The sequence below is a fragment of the Geotrypetes seraphini genome, chromosome 9 (genome assembly GCF_902459505.1).
Source record: "Geotrypetes seraphini chromosome 9, aGeoSer1.1, whole genome shotgun sequence".
Classification (NCBI taxonomy): Eukaryota; Metazoa; Chordata; class Amphibia; order Gymnophiona; family Dermophiidae; genus Geotrypetes; species Geotrypetes seraphini.
In genome coordinates, this window is record NC_047092.1 from 49,938,945 (window position 1) to 49,961,649 (window position 22,705).

Sequence of the window (22,705 nt, forward strand, 5' to 3'; positions counted from 1 at the left end):
TCCCTAACTAGATTTCAACATTCCCAATTTGTTTTTAATGTCATCAATGAATTTTTTTTTATATAATGCAAAAAAGTGTCCCATCTCTGTCAGATACCCAAAGCACAGGCCACATTATAAACTGAAATCCTTGAGACTTCACACTTCCAATTATCCCATTTCTGTTCTATAGTTTGCATAAACCGCTCTGAACTGCTTGTGGTACTGCGGTATACAAAATAAAGTTATTATTATTATTATTCATAACTTTGGGCCAGATTCACTAACCTGCTCGATCGGGCCCTATTTGGGCCCCATCCGGGCAGGTCCGACGAATTCACTAAAGAAAAATATGCAGATGGGGGCGATCGGAGGAATGCCCCCATCTGCCTGCCTGGATCGCTGGTGTGCGATCCCCGTGCATGCACAGACCATCTGCTTTCCTTGCAGATGGTCTGCGCATGCGTTTTGTGTCTGTTTTGGTTTTTTTTACTGGGTTTTTTTTCGGGGGAGGGGCCCGACCCTTCTCCTGTTATCCCCGGCAGCGGCAGCAGCATCTTCCTTCGCGCGGGCTGGCACTCCTGCTCTCTCTTTCCAGCCAATCTTGCCACCCAGACTCTCCTGCTCCTGCGGCGTGCAGCCCCACTTTAAACCCGCAGGCTCGCACTACAAGGAAGGCCGCAGAGAGTAGGAGCTCGGGGCAGAAAGCAGGGCTGTAAGATCGGGGCAGAGAGCAGAGCAGGGACAGGAACCGCACGTTACGTTTTTGGGGCAGAGAGCAGGACTGTAAGATCGGGGCGAGCAGGCAGGAGACACGGGGCAGAGCAGGGCTGGAAGATCGGGGCGAGCAGGCAGGATACAGATTGGGGCAGAGCAGGGCTTCTATAGAGCTGGAGGTTCGAAAAGACGTTTTCGACTGGTCTCTAGCAGTCGCTTCTTCAGTTGAACGGACAGCCCAGTCGATTTTAAATTTTTGGTTGATGAATTGCGTTGCTGTCCAATTTGCATGCATTTCTCCTCATTTGCATGCACGGATTTGAAGCGGATCGCTGGAGAGGTTAGTGAATGGGGCCAGAGGGAAATTTGATCATAAAGGGGTCGCAAACCACTTGGTACACGATCAGTTTACGTTGTGAATCTAGCCCTTACTGTGGCTTGCTGCTCTGCTTCTCATCAGTTCACCTGCATATGTTCACAAAGCAATTAAGCCCCAGATTGACATAATTAGGTGATAATGCAGCCCCTGTAGCATTATGGCACTAATTTTCTATCAAATTCCACTCTATTCCACTGTGGTTTTTTTCTCATTTATAGCTATGTTGGACCACGTGGTCAGACAACTAATTTTCTATCCACATAATCATTCTAGGTAACCCTCCTTTTTCTTCTAAACCCCTCTCCCTCATGGCCTCATTGGCTTCATTAGAACAATACTCATTCCTTTGGGATGCAGGCATGACAAATGAGAAATGGAAAAATGAGATGATCTTAGAAGAACTGCACAATCATTCCAGCAGTGGTCTACTTATTTCACTTGAGGCGGTCCAGAGGAGGGCGACGAAAATGATAGGAGGCTTGCGCCAGAAGACGTATGAGGAGAGACTGGAAGCCCTGAATATGTATACCCTAGAGGAAAGGAGAGACAGGGGAGATATGATTCAGACGTTCAAATACTTGAAGGGTATTAACGTAGAACAAAATCTTTTCCAGAGAAAGGAAAATGGTAAAACCAGAGGACATAATTTGAGGTTGAGGGGTGGTAGATTCAGGGGCAATGTTAGGAAATTCTACTTTACGGAGAGGGTAGTGGATGCCTGGAATGCGCTCCCGAGAGAGGTGATGGAGAGTAAAACTGTGACTGAGTTCAAAGAAGCGTGGAATGAACACAGAAGATTTAGAATCAGAAAATAATATTAAATATTGAACTAGGCCAGTTACTGGGCAGACTTGCACGGTCTGTGTCTGTGTATGGCCAGACCGTGCAAGTCTGGGAGGATGGGCCGTGTGTATGGGAGGATGGGCAGGGGAGGGCTTCAATGGCTGGGAGGGTGTGGATGGGCTGGAGTAAGTCTTGACAGAGATTTTGGCGGTTGGAGCCCGGGCACAGTACCGGGTAGGGCTTTGGATTCTTGCCCAGAAATAGCTAAGAAGAAAAATTTAAAAAAAAATTTAAATTGAATGAGGTTGGGCAGACTGGATGGACCATTCGGGTCTTTATCTGCCGTCATCTACTATGTTACTATCATTGCTAACAGAAACCAATTTTGAGTTTTCATTTCTGGTTGCATAGAAATATTTCTTAATAAATAATTGTAGGCATTCTTTCTGAAATGCACCAGTGTTTTAGGCATGTTTCTCAAGTCTGAAAGCATCTGTTGGTCCTTCCATTTGTCCATCTGTCCACCCGGTGCTAAACCAAACCCAGCAAAACTTGCCACACTGCACATGTACTTTAAAACCGTTGGGGAAGTCCATGCTTTTTCCAGATTGCTCCATCTGACTCAAAGCACTCCTAGATGTTATGCAACACAGGAGAATATTAGAAACATCTACATGCAGCCCTTACACACGTAAATTGCATCTACATGTAAATGGCAATTTCAGAAAACTGCTGTTTACATATGCAGATTTGCAGGAAGCAGAAATTTCAAAGGGGTGTAATGTGGGTTTGGTTGGTTGGGGCCAAAAAAATAGATAGAGGAGGAGAGTGTGGCTTAGAGCTACAGCTTCAGTACCTTGAGGTTGTAGGTTCAAACCCTGTGCTGCTCCTTGTGACCCTAGGCAAGTCACTTAATTCTCCACTACCCCTGGTAAATTAGATAGATTGTGAACCCACTGGGAAAGATAGGGAAAATGCTTGAGTATCTGAGCTCCTTTGGGAGGACAGGCTAAAAATAATCTAATAAATATATGTATTCCTCATCTTACATTTGGAATGCAAACAAATGTCAGCACTGGGTTTTGCACCAGCTTACAATCTTGGCCAGGGCTTCATATGAAGGACTAGGGAAGCCCAGATACAGATCTATAGGTGTCCTTCCATTAAACTGATTCCTGGTGACCACACAATGAGGGGACCCCCTTGAGTGTTTTTTTATGCCTTATCCTGGGGCATGGAGGATTAAGTGGCTTACTCAGGGCCACAAGGAGCTGCCATGGGATTTGAACCTGGGCCTACTGGATAAAAACATAAGAGTTGTCCTATTAGTTCATACCAAGGGTCCATTGAACCCAATATCCTGTTTCCAGTGGTGGCCAGTCTAGAGTGCAAAGTCCCAAAAAGTGGCAAGATTCCATGTTGCTTAATCCCATCGATAAGCAGTGGCTTTCCTCATGTCTTCTTTAATAATGGTTTATGGACTTTTCCTCCAGGAATTTTTCTAAACCCACTACTTAATCCCCCATTTTTATTTCTACCTCCAAATAAAAAATTTTTTTTAAAACATTTTGGCACTTATACATGGAAGTTGCAAAATCACTACTTCCACATAGTGGTAGTTCTACATAGAAACATAGAAACATGATGACAGATAAAGGTTAAATGGCCCATCCAGTCTGCCAATCTGCAGCATCCACTATCTCCTCCACTCTAAGAGTTCCCACATGCCTGTCCCATGCTTTCTTGAATTCAGACACAGTCTTTGTCTCCACCACCTCTACTGGTAGATTATTCCATGCATTTACCACCCTTTCTGTAAAAAAGTATTTCCTTAGATTACTCCTGAGCCTTTCACCTCTTAACTTCTTCCTTTCGCCCGCTCATTCAGGAGCTTCCTTTCAAATGAAAGAGACTTGTCTCATGCGCAATTATGACATGTAGGTATTTAAAAGTCTATCATATCTCCTCTCTCCTGCCTTTCCTCCAGATATACATATTGAGATCTTTAAGTCTGTCCCCATACACCTTATGACAAAGGCCACCGAACATTTTAGTAGCCTTCCTCTGGACTGATTCCATTCTGTTTATATCTTTTTGAAGGTGCGGTCTCTAGAATTGTTCACAATATTCTAGATGAGGTCTCACCAGAGTCTTATCAGTTCTTCACCCCTAAACTGTACCCTTACCCAGGTTTTTGCAGCCCAAATGCTTAACCTTGTATTTCTTAGCATTAAATCTGAGCTATGAAATTTCCTTTCTCATGTTATCCACACCATCAGCAGTATCTACTCTATTACAGATTTTGGTATCATTCGCAAAAAGGCAAATCTTACCTGATAGCCCTTCAGCAATATCACTTACAAAAAGGTTAAAAAGAACAACCTCAAGAACTGAACCTTCAGGCACACTACTGGTAACATCCCTTTCCTCAGAATGATCTCCATTGACCACTACCCTGTGTTGCCTTCCACCCAACCAGTTCTTGACTCGGTCCATCAGTTTGGGGCCCATACTGAGGACACTCAGTTTATTTATTAGACACCTGTATAGAACACTGTCAAAGGCTTTGCTAAAATCTCCCTCTGTCCAATTCTCTGGTCACTCAGTCAAAAAAAATTGATCAGATTTATCTGACAAGAGCCTTCCTCTAGTGAATCCATGTTGCCTGGGTCCTGTAATCCACTGGTTTCTAGAAATGTCATTATTCTCTGTTTTAAAAATGTTTCCATTAATGGAAATTGCCATGTTGATGCTGACCTTTCTGTGCATGTGTATACAATATTTGTAAAATGGCTGCTTTTGCTGTATGTGCTAGTAAATACATCCACTTCTGCACACCTTATATGTATTTTATAAAAGACCCTGCATTTGGTAGAGCCTTTAGTAAAATACAGAGGGAACTGAGAATGTCCCAACTTGAAGGTCTCAATTCCAATCTCTATGACCTATGTAAAATGAACCTTCATGTGTAACTCTTTCCAACATGTGTTTATTTTTAGGTCCACAAGAAGGCTTCCTGCACAGTGTGACATATGCTTCTATGATCCCTCTACCAGCCTTGCAGAATTTTCTCCGGCTGGTAGGTTTTCACAAACTAATTTTGCTTCATGCCTAGTCAAGTAAGTTACAAGACTTTTATACATTTGGATAAGCCATTTATATCTAGGTAAACCATCAGTTACTCCCTTTCACTAACACTGATGACATTCTGGACTGTTGGCCTGATGTTAAATATCCTGGAAACTGTTGTATCTTTACATTGACATCAGTGAGCTTTTACCAGAATGCACTGATCAGTTTGTATTTCATGGAGTGTAATGAAGCCGTAAACAATTACCCACACCCTGGATTATACATAAGCCACCCAAATTTGGTCATGGGTACCAGATGCACATGTTAAATAATTACTGTAGTCAATTAGGTGCTAGCATCATTTATTGGGGTTAGCGGGAGTTAATTTGTACTTAATTGGCACCAGTTTGGATTCTGTGCATGTATCTGTTCTAGTTGCTAGTCTATAACATTTGTGCCTAATGCAAATCGAAAGTGGCATGGCCATGGGAGAGGATGGACGAGTCAGAGGCATTCCCAGAAATTAGGCACAATGTTATAGAATAGTTGGATTTGCACGCTCAACTGTCATCAGCTGGGCACAAGGGTTTATACCAAGGTTTCATCAGGCAAAAAACCTGAAACTATACATCTCCCCCTTTCTAAATGTTCAAAATTTTCCCTACCCACTCTTCAAGAACTACAGAGAACTTTAAATACATTAAACATAAAGGGTTCCAATTCAGAGATCATTCCACCAATTTTTCTAAAAAAAAATTTTCATTTTTTGGACCCGATATTTTAAATCTGATCTGTACTAGTTTAAGTACAAGTATCCTTCCAAAAGAATGGAAAGAAGCAGTTATTCATCCCATTATCAAAAACTATACAATCTGTTTACAAGAGGTCTCAAATTATCGACCTATTTCAAACATTCCTTTCTTGGCAAAGCTTACAGAAAAGATAGTTTCCCGCCAAATCTCAGATTTTGTAGAACAAACAAAAGTTCTTCATCCAAACCAAACCGGATTCCGTCAACATCATTCCACAGAACTTTCACTTATTGGGTTGACCACTAAAATTCTCTAGCACCTCGATCACCACCAGTCGGTCTTACTTATCTCTTTAGATCTATCATCAGCATTTGACACGATTGATCATAATCTTCTTCTGTCTCATCTGAGTGAAATTGGTTTTAAAGACCAGGTCTTGATCTTTTTTTACAGATTGTTCTTACAAGGTAGTGTTTAATTCTACATCGTCTGACTCATTTACTATTGATTATGGGATTCCTCAGGGTTCTATTTTATCTCCCTTACTTTTCAATATTTTTCTGGCCCCCCTTTTAACATTAGGGCAATCTATCGGGTTTACAATGTTTGCTTATGCAGATGATGTCCAACTAATACACCCGATAAATCTAAATAATCCCTCAGAAATAAAATTTATAAACCAAAAATGGGAAAAGATTAACTCCTGGTTGGATGTACATATGCTATCGTTGAACATTGAAAAATCCAAAGTAATGATTTTTCACAACAAGGAGGGACTTTCCTTGCAGACCCCTCTTACATTCAAATCTCAATCTATTAAAACCGTACCTTCACTTAAATTACTTGGAGTAACTTTTGATAACAAATTTAATTATCATCTTCATATCAGTACAGTGGTCCAACGTTGCTTTTATTGGTTCCGTATGATCAGATCATTATCAAAACTATTAGATGCCGCATCCTTGAACATTTTGATTCATTCTCTCGTGATCTTGTGCATTGCCTATTGTAATGCCCTTTATAAAGGTATAACCAAAAAAGAAATATGAAGACTTCAGATCATACAAAACACCGCCGTAAAAATCATATTCAATGCAAAGAAATCTGACCATGTCACCCCCTTGTTGTAAGAAGTTCACTTGTTGCCAGTGGAAGACGGAATCACTTACAAAATTCTTCTGTTAATATTTAAGACTAGTAGTAAATATATTAAAAATGCGTTTTGTTAATTTCAGTTATAAGCAGGGATTCATTCAGACCAAAAAACATATAATAAAGCTGACATACTGAAAATCAAAAAAGATGAAAAGAAGAAAAATAAACCTCAATTGAGGGTCGTTGGGACTACACAAGTGCCCAACCATCCACTCATCATCACGGGTTTATAAAAAACTCCAAAACATGTATAAATAATCACTTTTCATATCTTTCATTCACACGGGGTCTTCTTTTTGTTATTTTTCACAGTCTTTTTTATGTGTATATAATTTCAATTTAAATGTCAAGCAATGAACAAGGCCTGAATCCCAAGCTTAACTACATTAATTGGCGAGGACTACAGCTGAATATAATCAGTATAAGCAGTTTTTAGAGATATGCAGCATATGTCTAAAATAGTGAAAAAATACACTCATCTGAAATTGAGGATTTTCGCCAAAAGGCTTCCAATTCAAGATCCCGACAGAAAAGACTTTCTGTTTCGCCCAGCGAGGGCTACTTCAGGGGAACAATATCAACTCCAGTATCTCTCTGCTTCTAATCATCTGCTGGAAATAGAGCCGACTCCTCTCAAGACGGTACAGGGACTGAAAGACGCGCCCGGCTCGAATAAAACACGAACCGGGCGTCTTGACGTCATCAACTACGTGATGCATGATAGGTCAAACACACTCACTATCAACTCGCTACTAAACAGGCCCCATGTGTGATTAAACAAACTCGTATGTCATCACAAGTGATCAAGAAATACAAAAAACATCTTCCCTTATTGAAAACGCTTCCTTGTTTTGAAAACAAAAGATTTATTTTTTCACAATCAAGAAATAAAAATCTTAGTGACCTATTATGCCATACATCTAAAGAAGATTTTATGGAAGGGAACCCAGATAACATCCAGGGTCACAAACCCTGTGGACATTGTTCAAATTGTGACATAATGCTGACTATTTCCAGCTTTATTAATCCCAGTGATGGCAAGTGTATTGTTTTACACCAGACGTCCTCATGCCAATCTATGAATATAATATATGCGATTCAATGTCCATGTGACCGTTTATACATAGGCCAAACATCAAGGACCTTAACTATTAGAATCACGGAACATAAAAGTTGTTTGAACACTCAGAAATTAACAGCCCCGATAGTGGCTCACTGTACCCAATTTGGCCATAGATTTGAGAACCTAAAGTGTTGGGTCATCGAGAAATTACGCCCTACACAGAGAAGAGGGGATAGTAGAAGAATGCTATGGCAGAAGGAACAACAATGGATTAGCCGGTTACAAACCTTAGAGCCAGTTGGCCTAAATACAGCTTATGAATGGCAGCCGTTCCTTTGAAATCCATCCCATAGGATCCTTCTTGGGGCCTGTTTAGTAGCGAGTTGATAGTGAGTGTGTTTGACCTATCATGCATCACGTAGTTGATGACGTCAAGACGCCCGGTTCGTGTTTTATTCGAGCCGGGCGCGTCTTTCAGTCCCTGTACCGTCTTGAGAGGAGTCGGCTCTATTTCCAGCAGATGATTAGAAGCAGAGAGATACTGGAGTTGATATTGTTCCCCTGAAGTAGCCCTCGCTGGGCGAAACAGAAAGTCTTTTCTGTCGGGATCTTGAATTGGAAGCCTTTTGGCGAAAATCCTCAATTTCAGATGAGTGTATTTTTTCACTATTTTAGACATATGCTGCATATCTCTAAAAACTGCTTATACTGATTATATTCAGCTGTAGTCCTCGCCAATTAATGTAGTTAAGCTTGGGATTCAGGCCTTGTTCATTGCTTGACATTTAAATTGAAATTATATACACATAAAAAAGACTGTGAAAAATAACAAAAAGAAGACCCCGTGTGAATGAAAGATATGAAAAGTGATTGTTTATACATGTTTTGGAGTTTTTTATAAACCCGTGATGATGAGTGGATGGTTGGGCACTTGTGTAGTCCCAACGACCCTCAATTGAGGTTTATTTTTCTCCTTTTCATCTTTTTTGATTTTCAGTATGTCAGCTTTATTATATGTTTTTTGGTCTGAATGAATCCCTGCTTATAACTGAAATTAACAAAACGCATTTTTAATATATTTACTACTAGTTTCACGTTTTGGCCTCTAAATAAAATATTTAAGACTAGACAAAACAATCAACCTGAATTTATAAATAATCTTCTTACCCCTTATATTCCTTCTAGGTCCCTAAGATCAACAGCTAATAACCTTTTCTCTATACCGTCACTGGAGTTTATATATCCAATGAGGTCTACTATCTTCTCTGGCCGTATCGAGATGGAAGAAGAGATTCTCTTTCTCAAAGGATCCTCAGCCACAAGAGGGCATCCGCTCAAACTCAGGGGCGGGAAATTTCATGGTGACACCAGGAAATATTTCTTCACCGAGAGAGTGGTTAATCCTTGGAACGAGCTCCTGGTGCAGGTGATCGAGGCAAACAGCGTGCAAGAATTTAAGAGCAAATGGGATGCCCATGTGGGATCCCTTAGAGGGTTAAGCCAAGGGAACCTGTCACCAGGAGTGGGATCCCTAGGATAGTAGACTTGGGGGTGGGTCAGTAGAGTGGGCAGACCTGATGGGCTATGGCCCTTATCTGCCGCCATCTTCTATGTTTCTATGTTTCTGTCACTGCCCCCTATCTTTGGAATAGTATTTCAAATTATTTACGCGAAGAATCAAATTTTTATAACATTAAGATGAAGCTAAAGACATTTCTCTTCTTTGATGCCTTTGAGACTTAACTGTCCTTTTAAGGGCAATTGAGCGAAAATACTATTGAGTTTAACAGCAGCCCTCCCTATTGTTTTTTCCCCAATTGTTCTCTTTTACTTTGCCTAATGTAATTCTTGCCTTTTACCTTTTCTTCTTGTATGTCTTGTTTTTAATAGTTTTTAAAAGTTTTTATGGTTATCCCAGGACAAGCAGGCAGCATATTCTTAACGCATGGGTAACATCACCGACGGAGCCCCGGTACGGACCTTTTTAACTAGAAAGTTCTAGTTGGCCGCACCACGCATGCGCGAGTGCCTTCCCGCCCGACGGAGGAGAGCGTGGTCCCCAGTTTCTTCGTTTCCGCGGAGCGAAGAAGACGCATGTGTTTTCAACGGCCGTTGAAAAACTAATTTTTGCCTTCCCGCTCGCGTATTTTTTCACTTTTTTTCCTTTTTTCTTATCGGATTCCCTTTATTTTTGTTTTTAAAAAAAAAAAACAACTCATCGAGTTTTCCTTATTTTTTCAGGCCAGCCCCGGCAGGGCCTGTTGCCACCATACAGGCCTCCGGGTTCGATTTTGCGGAGGCCGTGTTTCCATTCATGCCCCCTCAACCGGGTTTTAAGAAGTGCCAGCGGTGTGCACGCCCGATCTCCCTCACCGACCCACACAATTGGTGCCTCCAGTGCTTGGGTCCAGAGCATCGGGCTGACACCTGCACCCGCTGTGCTACGCTTAAAAAGCGTACTTTGAAAAATCGGCAGATCCAGCAAAATATTTTGTTTGGTACCAGATCTGCCATGGAACCGGCTGCGACGTCGACGGCACCACAAAAGTCGGCACCGACGACATCAACACCACCGGACCCTTCCTCGGGGTCGTTGGGCCCAGGTAAGCCGGCTAAGAAGCCTCCCACTTCCCTTGAGCGCCCTCCTGCCACGGTTGCAACACCGGCCCTCCCGGCACCGCACCGGCCCCGCAAACGCTCCGCTCCGATCTTGGTGAGTGCCTCATCATCGGCCTCCTCATCACCGGAGCGTAGAGCGGCACCTATGGTACCGAAGAAGAAAAAAGCGGTACCGGTGCCTCCCCTGGACGACCGCATCGCGGCCATACTCCAAACACAGTTACAGGAACAGCTGCAACAACAGCTCCAACAACTGTTGCCGGCGTTGCTGGCACCGCACCTTCCGGTACGGGACCGGTTCGAGCCTCACACTGTCCCATCGGTGTCGACCCCCTCGGTACCGATTAATACTTCCATGCCGGTGTTCTTGGCAGAAACACCTCCAGTACATACCCGTGATGCTGCCGACCCTGTCCGGTCCCAGGAACGACATCGGTCTTCCTCACCCGGTACCGTCTCGGTGCGCTCAGGCAAATCTATTTCAAAGACCCGCCCTGCTGAGCCCTCCACACCGATGTCCAAACGTACGCACCCCGACGTTAGGGACCCAGACCACGGATCTTCTTTCTCATCCCATCTCTGTGACATCGTCTCTTCAGCAATCTCTTCAATGGTGGTTGAACTCCTCAAATCTTTCCAGAGGTCTACTCTTTCATCTACCCCCTCACTCCATGATCATAACCACGGATGCCTCCCCCTATGCGTGGGGAGCTCACCTGGGAGATCTATGCACCCAGGGACTCTGGACCCCTCAGGAGCGTCAACATCACATCAATTTCCTGGAACTCAGAGCCATGTTCTATGCTCTCAAGGCCTTCCAGCACCTTCTCTGCCCTCAGGTTCTTCTCCTGTGCACAGACAATCAAGTCGCCATGTACTACATAAACAAGCAAGGCGGCACCGGATCTCGCCTCCTTTGTCAGGAGGCTCTCAGCATCTGGACGTGGGCCACGGCCCGCAATCTCTTCCTCAAGGCTGTCTATATCCAGGGCAAACAGAACTCCCTGGCCAACAATCTCAGCCGCATCCTTCAACCTCACGAGTGGACTCTGGACCCTTCAACACTCCACTCCATCTTTGCTCACTGGGGCACTCCGCAGGTGGACCTCTTTGCAGTGCCTCACAACCATCAGCTGCCCCAGTTCTGTTCCAGACTCTTCTCTCCTCATCGTCTGACCCCAGATGCATTCCTGCTCGACTGGACGGATCGGTTCCTCTATGCCTTTCCTCCACTACCTCTGATGTTGCGGACGTTATCCAAACTCCGCAGGGACAGGGCCACCATGATTCTCATCGCTCCTCGGTGGCCTCGCCAACACTGGTTCTCCCTCCTGCTTCAGCTCAGCTCCAGGGAGCCATTCCTCTTCCTGTGTTTCCTACTCTACTTACGCAGCAACGTCAGTCTCTACTGCATCCCAATCTTTCTTCGCTCCACCTGACAGCTTGGTTTCTCTCGGGCTGACCTCTCCAGAGAATCTGTCTCAGCCTGTCCGTCGCATTTTGGATGCCTCCAGGAAACCGGCCACCCTCCAATGTTACCATCAGAAGTGGACCAGGTTCTCCTCTTGGTGTCTACTGCATCACCACGATCCCACCTCATTAGCGGTGGAACCTGTACTGGACTATTTGCTCTCTCTGTCCGACGCTGGCCTCAAGTCTACCTCAATCAGAGTCCACCTCAGTGCCATCACTGCGTTTCATGAGCCTATCCTCGGAAAACCTCTCACGGCTCATCCACTGGTTTCCCGGTTCATGAGAGGCCTCTTCAATGTCAAACCACCTCTGAAGCCTCCTCCGGTTGTCTGGGACCTGAATGTGGTTTTATCAGCCCTCATGAAACCCCCTTTTGAGCCTCTTACCACAACTTCGCTCAAACTTCTAACATGGAAGGTGCTTTTCCTCATTGCCATCACCTCTGCCAGGAGGGTTAGTGAGATGCATGCACTGGTCGCCAATCCACCGTTCACTGTTTTTCACCATGACAAGGTGGTTCTGCGTACCCATCCTAAATTCCTTCCCAAGGTGGTCTCGGCTTTTCACCTCAACCAGTCCATTGTGTTGCCTGTCTTTTTCCCTAAACCCCATTCTCATCCTGGGGAACAGGCGTTGCACACGCTGGATTGTAAGCGTGCCCTTGCATACTACCTTGACCGTACCAGGGCTCACCGCTCGTCCCCTCAGCTCTTTCTGACCTTCGATCCTAACCGTCTAGGTCGTCCTGTCTCTAAACGGATGCTTTCCAACTGGCTTGCTGCCTGTATTGCGTTCTGTTATGCTCGGGCCGGTCTCTCACTGGAAGGTGCTGTCACGGCCCACAGGGTCAGAGCTATGGCTGCTTCTGTGGCTTTCCTCCGTTCCACGCCCATCGAGGAAATCTGCAAGGCTGCCATTTGGTCCTCAGTTCACACGTTCACTACTCACTACTGTCTGGATGCCTTCTCCAGACGGGATGGACACTTCGGCCAATCTGTGTTACAAAATTTATTTTCCTAATGGCCAACCATCCCTCCTCCCTCTCTGTTAGCTTGGAGGTCACCCATGCGTTAAGAATATGCTGCCTGCTTGTCCTGGGATAAAGCATAGTTACTTACCGTAACAGGTGTTATCCAGCGACAGCAGGCAGATATTCTTACGTCCCACCCTCCTCCCCGGGTTGGCTTCTTAGCTGGCTTATCTTAACTGGGGACCACGCTCTCCTCCATCGGGCGGGAAGGCACTCGCGCATGCGCGGTGCGGCCAACTAGAACTTTCTAGTTAAAAAAGGTCCGTACCGGGGCTCCGTCGGTGACGTCACCCATGCGTTAAGAATATCTGCCTGCTGTCCCTGGATAACACCTGTTACGGTAAGTAACTGTGCTTTACAGTTTGGGGACGTATTGTTACCTCAAACTTGTATCGTAGTTAAAGTTTGTTTTCTGTTTTTACAAATTTGTACACCGCCTAGAAGGCTGATTGGGCGGTATAAGAAATTTTAAATAAACTTGAAAGTTGGGTGCGGGAATCCTCTCTAAGCGCTATTCTGTAAAAGTCACTTTAGGGCAAATTCTATAAGAAGTGCCCAAAAGTTAGGCACCGATATAGGCACTGTTCAGCGTGATTCAAGTAAAATTGGGTGCTGTTTAGTGAATCACGCTGAGCAGCACCTATTTTGGAGGTGCCTAATAAATAGACCAGCTTTAACTAAAAGTTAGGTGCCTATGTGAGCGCTTAAGCACGCTTAAGAGAAGTGATTCTGTAAGAAGGTGCTTAACACGTAGCCAATCCCACGCCTAACATGCATAGCGCCTATTTTTTTGAAGGCCGCCTAAATTTTTAGAGGCGCCTTGTTACAGAATCGTGCTTTCTTGATAGGCGCCTATGTTTCAATCAGTTTCTGATTAAAAAGCTTAATTGAGCTTGTTATTCAATTTAGATAGGTAGGCACCTCACTTTAGCCGCTGGTTACAGAATTTGGGTCTAAGTGACTTGCCCAGAGTCACAAGGAGCAGTGTGGATTTGAACCCCCAACCTCAGGGTGCTGAGGCTGTAGCTTTAACCACTGCACCACACACTCCCCCTTTATAGAAATGGCACTTAGCCCGGATCTTAATGGCATCTAACTCTGGGTGCCATTTACCGAATCCAGCCCCAAATGACACATTTCTTCTATTTTTTGCCAAAAGATTTTCAGTACACAGCACTGATGAGAAGTGTAGATCTGTGAGCACAAAAGCCGTGCAGACGATGCAAATGCCAAATTGATTTATTGAAGACTTGAATTATCAAAACTTGCCCAACATGGTCACGTTTCACCTAAAATTAGGCTGCATCAGAGTCTAATAACCAAAAAGGAACAATTAAAAGCACTTTCCTCTAATCAGGGCTTGCACAATTAGCAGAGCAGTTTTAGCAGTAGTGCAGTTTTCAATAGATCAATTTGGTATTTGCATTGTCTGGTGTGTATGGTCTGCACGGCAATAGATTTTCTATGACTTTCTATACTGTAGCATTATTCCTGAGTGTTCCTAGAATACATACCTACAAAGCTCTAATTCACTCTTGCTGCTTTGCTGCTAGCTCTAGGCCTCATAAGCACCCTCAGCTGTGCTCGTCAAGAGAATTCTAATATCTATGCTGAAAACGTGACCTGCATGATATTCCATTTGGGTTTGCCTGGAAGGAACACTTGAACTAAGCACGACTGAAAATGTTATCTGGAGAAAGTACAATGCAAATGACATGCTGTTTCCCTCATTACTGCTCATCCGGAAGGCTCTGGTGTCTCTGAAAAATCAGCTCCAGCTGTCCTGTCTTCAGCTTGCAGGGTTATTCTGAATGTATTTAGCAAATGCTTTAAAACCTTTGCGACACTAGCTTATGATTCACGGGTGCTGTGGGGGCAGTTGATAGTAATCTTTTAAATTTGGGGCCATGAACATGCCTACATGGATGCTTATAAATAGCGGAACAAGCCAGAGACTGAAATTTGTGACAGAACTACTCAAATCTTAAAACCATCCTTTCCCAGTGAAAAGGGTCAGTTTCATCTCAGGAATATTTGATAAATTTGTCTGATTAAAAGCAGGAGGGATCATAGGACAACCCAATAAATGAGAGGAAAAGATCTGAACAATCTCAGTTTAGAAGGTGAACAACAAAAGGAAGGAAAACAACTGAAATAGGGAGCCATCATGTCCAGCTATTTTAACACACCCTTCGGATAATCATTGATTCTTTGAAATATTCTAAAGCAGTGGTTCCCAAACCTGGTCCTGAAGGCGCATCCCAGCCAGTCAGGTTTTCAGGGTATCCACAATGAATATTCATGAGAGATATTTACATGCACTGCCTCCACTGCATGCAGATCTCTCTCATGAATATGCAAAAGAGAAAGAGAATGCCTGGATGAAGTGAAAGGAGGGAGGGAGGGAGAGTGCCTTGGGGTAGAAGGGAAGAGGGAATGCTGAAAGGGGGAGTGAAAGCGAGAGAGATGAGAGCATGTGTCAGGTTGGGGTTGAGACTGGAGGGAAGGCAAACGCTAGGTTTTTTGGTACTTGTGTAATATAATATTGTGTACATATTTTGAGGGCTTTTAGCCTCTTTCAGTTACAGGTTTCTGCAGTCATAGAAATGTGATTTAATACCACTGTTATTTCAAAGTTTTCAGTATTGATTTGGTTTTCTACATTTTGAATATCATTTTTTTCTAATGTTTGAAAGCCAGATTGGAAGAGAAGTGTCTGTGTTTTTATGACTAGGTTGAACAATATCGTAATGTCATCTTCCATGGTCCAGAAGGAAGTTTGCAGGGTTACATGGCATATCAGATCGCCCGTTGCATGAAGGTATTAATGATTTATAAATTACTAAAACATTTACCTTTGGAAAATCAGCATGGCTTGTCTGAGTAGTAATGCTAAAAATGTTTACATTTTGAATCCAGCAAAAACAGGAGTCTCAGGGGTTCCACTGTGAAATTATTAGATCTGAAATAAATGCCAGCTTCTCTAAGGAACAGCTCGTGGAATTATTCATTGACAGTGGTAAGATAATTTCACCTGATATCATTGTTATTTATTATTATTTAGTATTTTGGTCCCTCCCTCTTTTTAAAAGTCATCTGCCATGTCCAGGCAGCTCTTGTCTTGGGGACAACTTCTCCAAATGGATTAGTCTTTCAAAGTACAATTTGTAAAACGTGCATGATCTGCTCCATAAGAAATCTTCTACCCTCAGCACTCAATGTCCTTTTTGGCTATTAGCACTACTAGATTATTGCAATTCTCTATACAAGGGCATTAAAATCAAGGATCTGAAACGTCTTTAGTTACTTTAGAACACAGCAATAAAAATAATCACAGGTCACTGGCTCCCTATCTCCCACAGGACACTGGCTCCCTATCTCCAACAGAATTACCTACAAAATCCTCTTGCTTGTATTTAAAATTCATACGGCCAATACCCCACACTACTTAGCTAGACTTCTTATCTCCCGCTGCGGTCTAGAAAAGCTCTACCGCAGTTTGATAAAGAGGGCCTAAGCATCTTACAGTACTATGTATGGGAAGGGAAGTGCTGAGTTGAGACAAGATTGTGAGGGATGATGGTCAGAACTTCAATAAAAAATAGAAAAGTAAGGGAGAGGTAAGGACACGAGGGTTCACTCTGCTACATCTCCAGAGAGAAAAGTGAAGTTCATCTGTAGACATCTTGGTGAATAAATGTCTTAAGGTCTAACTTAAATGTTGTTAAAGAAGATTGGAGCCTGAGATGAGGTGGGAGAGTATTCCTGAGATCTGAGCTTTGAACAGAGACGCTAGACCAGGGGTGGGCAACTCCGGTCCTCGAGGGCCGGAATCAGGGCAGGTTTTCAAGATTTCCCCAATGAATGTGCATTGAAAGCAGTGCATGCAAATAGATCTCATGCATATTCATTGGGGAAATCATGAAAACCCGACTGGATTCCGGCCCTCGACGACTGGAGTTGCCCACCCCTGCGCTAGATCAACAGATGGTGTCTGGAAGTATTTCTTGGAAAGATGGACAAATCAGCCGTGGGCCGGCAAAGTAAATGCTCAGACTCTCATAGACATTGAATGAGTGTCGGAGCATTTTCCTCACCGGCCCACAGTAAAAAGCTCTACCTTGGACATTTTATTTGATAAGCGGGACGTGACTCTGTACAGTGCTGCGTGTGTCTGGTAGCGCTATAGAAATAATTAATAGTAGGAATGAATTAATTAATTATAGGAATGAATCTCACTGCTAAGCTAGGTTATGTGGAGTATGATCTCAGGCTCTCCAAATTTACTGTTAATTTTTACTGTAGTACATGCATCATGTTAAAGTGAACTTCATTCTGGGGGAGTCATAAGATGTAACATGTACAGGTAACTTATCCAGGTGCGCTTTGAAGTTCTTTTTGATCAAGGCAGTGACACCAAAAACAATGGGAAATATTTCTATATCTTTCTGCCACATTTTCTTAGGCCCTCTTTTACTAAGGTGCGCTAACCGATTAGCGCACGCTAAACGCTAACGTGTGCATGTTAGTCTATGGACACGTTAGCGTTTAACGCGCGCTAATTTGATTAGCACGCGCTAATCAGTTAACGCACCTTTGTAAAAGAGGGGGTTAGTCTCAGACTGCATTTCTTGGTATTTGAGGATCTTCTCTCTCTCCATGAGATCATCCAGTGACTGACACCTGTATAATCAATGCGGGCCTGGTGTTTTTTTCTCTTTTAGCATTATATGCAGTTTTGGGGATTTTTTTGCGTCCAGCTTTTTATCAGTCAAGATAGGGATGTCCCAGACGCTCATAACCTCTACATTTTCCACAATTCTCTTAGGGTCGTGATCCCAGTGCTTCTCCAGTACACTGATGTAATGCTTACAGAGTTTCCAGTGACTGAGACATGCCCCCTTTTTATGCCTTTCTGTATAAAAATTTTTCATCATCAGCACTTTGTAGCCAGCCACAAGATGAGTAACTGTTTCTAGCTCTTTCCTACAGAATCTACAGATGTCTCTTGCACCAGCTTTTTCTTTGCTTGCTGTAAACCATCATAATCCACTGTCGTGGGCTGCAACTATCAATCGCTCATCCTTATGTTTCAATTCACCTCTCCTTAACCATTGATGTTTCTGATTTTGACCAATGAATGATAACTAACACTTTGGGCAGTTTCTAGCGCTGGGAGCCACGCTGAATGGCCCGCGCTGCTCCTGATGCTCATAAAGTTCCTATGAGGGTCGCGAGCAGCACGGGCCATTCAGCACAGCTTTCTGTGCGCTCTCTGCACTAAAAGACACTAGCGCGGTTTCGTAGAAGAGGGGGGGGGGTTATATTTCTCACTGTACTTATGCATTTGCTACTTGTCGTTTCTTCCCTGCTGATCCAATTCATTGAAGAGTATTATTTTTTTTCTATTCATTCCCAAATTCTGTTACTTCCTTCCCTTTGATACCAATGGATTTTCACCCATTACTTCTATTCATCACAACGCTTGTCCAAGTTTAATAATGGAACTGGATTCTAGAAGTTTTCTTTCGTATTTCAACACCTTTAGTGCATCGGGATTAGAGAATGACATGGTGACAAAATTCATCACCGTTCCCGTCCCCGCGGATAACCTCGGGAAACCATCTTCATGTCATTCTTTAAGGAGAGGGGGAAGAATCAGAATATGAATGGCCATAACCACTGACCCTCAAGCTTTGCTTTGAAGAATGGTGGTGTAGAAGGACTGAGGTTGAAATAGACACTAAAAAATGACATGGGATTATTTCCCGTGGTTATCCGCGGGTACGGGAACAGTGATGAATTTTGTCACCGTGTCATTCTCTAATCGGGATCTGATGATGCCATTAAGTAAGCCTGATGGCTTATGATATTAGATTGGCGGGAGTAATCTGATTCTTTGAGACCTATTCTTCCTTCAACTCTTGGAATTTATACTCCCCCTCAGCTTAAAGGGAACAGTGATTGTAACTAGGAAAAAGTTTTTTTTTTAAATTTTTCTAAAAGAAACAATTAACCCCACTCTCATTGATCAATTTATTTCTCTGGCTTTATTATAAGACCTGTGATTGATTGCCTTCATGATTACAATCTGAGTTATCTCTTGTTTTGTAATCGGGAAAAGGGAGTAAACCTTCATTTCTCTGTATTTTAGAACAGCCTCTATTGCAGCAGATTCCATATTAAAATGCTGGTGCAGCTTAAAACGCGCTGACCTGCACATCTCAGTTCCTACTTCTATCACCTAAGAACATAAGAATAGCCTTACTGGGTCAGACCAATGGTCCATCAAGCCCAAGCCCAGTAGCTCGTTCTCACGGTGGCCAATCCAGGTCACTAGTACCTGGCCAAAACCCAAGGAGTATCAATATTCCATGCTATTGATCCAGGGCAAGCAGTGGCTTCCCCCATGTCTTTCTCAATAACACATATGGACTTTTCCTCCAGGAAATTGTCCAAACCTTTCTTAAAACGAACCACGCTATCCGCTCTTACCACAACCTCTGGCAATGCATTCCAGAGCTTAACTTTCTCAGAGTGAAAAAATATTTTCTCCTATTGGTTTTAAAAGTATTTCCCTGTAACTTCATCGAGTGTTCCCTAGTCTTTGTAATTTTTGACATGTCTAAAATGGGGCTGTATATCTATGAGATAGAAAATTTGACAGCCACAAGGCATGATTTTCTACATACCATATGTACTCAAATATAAACCGACCTGAATATAAACCAAAAAAGGTTAACTCAAATATAAACCAGTGGAGTTTATATTCAAGTACCCTGCCTTTCACCCAGCCCTCATTTCCTCCCTTATTCCTTTCTTTCTTTCTTCCTTCACTTCCTACCCAGCCCCCCAATGCCCACTACAGGTCTGCCTGAAGCCCTGGTGGTCCTACAGTGAGCCGGAATAGTAGCAATGGTAGTCTAGTGGTGAAGTGGGGCTATTTTCCTACACTCTTACCCCGTGAGAGCCGTGATCAAAAATGCCTGCCACGAGTTCTAGCTGCAGTCTCTCAAGTTGGTCTATCGAGACTTTAATGGGAACTCATGGCCCTCACAGGGCAGGAGCGTAGGAAGATTTCTCTTGCCTCGCTTCACTGCTAGACCACCAGGGCTTTAAAGGTAAGGTCTACAGGGGTCAAGGAGGTGGGAGGGAGGCAGGGTAGTTTAGAGTCGGCTGGGACAGGACATGGGAAGGATTGCTCCTGTAGAAAATCCAAAAGTGCAAGTACAAAAAGGGTGTGGTTTGGTTTAAGAATTGCTCCTGTCTCAGCTCTCCGCTGGACAACTAGGGTTTCACTCAGATCCACGGGAGGCCTTCAACAGGTCTGAGTGGGGTGGAGGTGGGGCGCATACCAGAGAATTCAATTATAAACCAAAACCCCCATTTTGGGCCATTTTCTAGCCCAAAAATCTTGGTTTATATTTGAGTATGTACGGTAAGTAGGAAAAAGTCTGGAATCTGCTTAAAGATAAGATCTGTTGATTTTCAAAGTTGACTTTTTAAGGAATTTTTATCCTTGGGCCTTGGGGCATTCAAAAGAAGAAGGCTTATAAGTTGCAAGTGTTACTGTAGGGGACCCAGTGATTTTTTTTTTTTTTTGGTGGGGGAGAGTGGGATTAATTCACCATAGCCTATTTGCTGGGGTGTTTTTTTTTAAATGAAGAATTGGTAAAAAGGAAGGTTATTAGAGTTCTCTGATGTTGCAGTTCAATTGATTTGATTATGTGGCCATGAGATACTGGTACCATTATGCTTTGTATTCTTATGCCAAGTTTAAAATATTCACATTGTACATTTTTTTCTACTTCCAATTTTTTATTGAAATCTTACATATAATACCAGTACAGACAACCCAATAACAATATGCAAAGGTACTGAACAGCATTAAATAGCATACTTGGACATAGCTTACATTGCTAAACTTATTTCATTCTACATAGTAGAATGAAAGCTTGGAGTAGTAAGATACTTATTTAATGTCATCATGTTTAACTCATATTTATATATAAGTAGTATTGAATTCCACACTGTACTTTTTTTTTAATGTGTTAGAAATCTAGCATTTCTTGGAAGATAGCGCCCTCTATGGGGGCTTGAGTTCAGCTCATGCTTGGAATTAAAAATAGGTTATCAGCCTCATTATGGCAAGCATGTCCTTTCAGATTTGTGAAGTCACCCTCCTGAGATTGCTGAAATCCTGTCTCAGGCTAAGGAAAACAACTTAAAATGACTGGCCCGTACTTCAGTCACGAAGCTGCCTCATTTAAACATATTCCAATCCACTTGCGCAATCCAACTCCACAGCAACCCTTTAGACACCTAGCAGGACCTCAGTTAAGTTAATTATATCTGGAGAAAATTAGCTATAAAACGGAGTATTTTCTAGTAATTGCACTGAGCCAAAGAAACTATTTAAAAAATCTGTAAAAGACTAATCAATATGGACATTGGAAAGATAAAATAATGATATGCATCACACATGGAAACATCCTTAATAGAGCATTCATTTAGAAATCAGCCAGATGGTGTGAAATAAATGACACCTTTATTGCCTTAATAGGATGCTAATTAATTATAAGAACTATTTACATATAGTATACCACACACATGAACCTACTACAGCATGGATGTTCCAGGCAACAGATAAGACCTCATTTCCAGGAAAAGACAGCATCAGTTGAAGACTCCAGTGTCTCAACAACTTGGAACTTGATAGCTGTCTGACCTGTATCAACAATTAGCTACCAGTAAAGTGTGGATCAAATATGCTTCCCACCCCAAAAGTGGCCCTGTACATTAGAAAGGTGTTTTTAAAGCTGTTTTTGTCGATAGGGAGGTGCAAACAGAGCAACTTCCCTGGGCCTCCATGACACATGGTGTTCCTTATTTGTCTGAAACTGAAGGAGGCCTAGCCTGTTGGCAGACCTTGTGATGCCCCTCCCACATTCCCCCCGATTCCAATGACATACCCTGTTTCCCCGAATATATGACACTGTCTTATATTTTTAAAAACTCCAAAATATGCACAAGGTCTTATTTTCAGGGGGATGTCTTATTTTTCCATGAAGAAGAATACAGTACACATTTATTGCTGAAAAAAAGACATTTATTACCTGTATATGGTACAGGTCATCACAAACCAGAAAAGCTGTATCACAAACCAGAAAAAACTGTTTCACAAACCAGAAAAACATTTACTGTATAACAGTTTACAGTATGATACATTTAATCAATGACAATCAAGTCATCATCTTCTGGAACATCATCATAATAACTCACACCCTGAGGTTCCAGGTCAATTACTTGGGACTCCATTTCTTTCACAATCAGTGGATCAAATCTCTCATGTTTAGCAATAGCAGTGTCCTCAAATGAGTACTTCTTATCAAGGTAGCCTGCTCGTAATGCATGTTCAATGCAACTGTCAGTGATTTTATCCCATGAATTTTTCACCCAAGTCACAACCTCTTGCAGTTTAGGTTTCACAAAGTTTCCACGCTGATTTCTCTCCATTCTATTTTCAATGTAGTCATTAATTTCCATGCGCAGATTGTCCTTGAATGGCTTGTTGATTGCAATATCAAGGGTCTGGAGATAGGCCGTCATTCCCGCAGGAATCATTATTTGATCTATTTTTCTTTCATGAAGAAATGACTTCATATCTTTAGCACGGTGAGTGC

The 22,705-nt window shown here is 42.8% G+C and overlaps 1 protein-coding gene across 1 annotated transcript in view; it reads left to right on the forward strand.

The window, feature by feature from the left end:
• The window catches only part of CTTNBP2 (cortactin binding protein 2), a 330,426-nt gene that overhangs the window by 213,332 nt on the left and 94,389 nt on the right, over nucleotides 1-22,705 (forward strand). Inside the window, 3 exon segments of the mRNA XM_033959698.1 lie at nucleotides 4,858-4,937; nucleotides 15,757-15,843; nucleotides 15,942-16,041. Coding sequence (XP_033815589.1) covers nucleotides 4,858-4,937; nucleotides 15,757-15,843; nucleotides 15,942-16,041 — 267 coding nt within the window.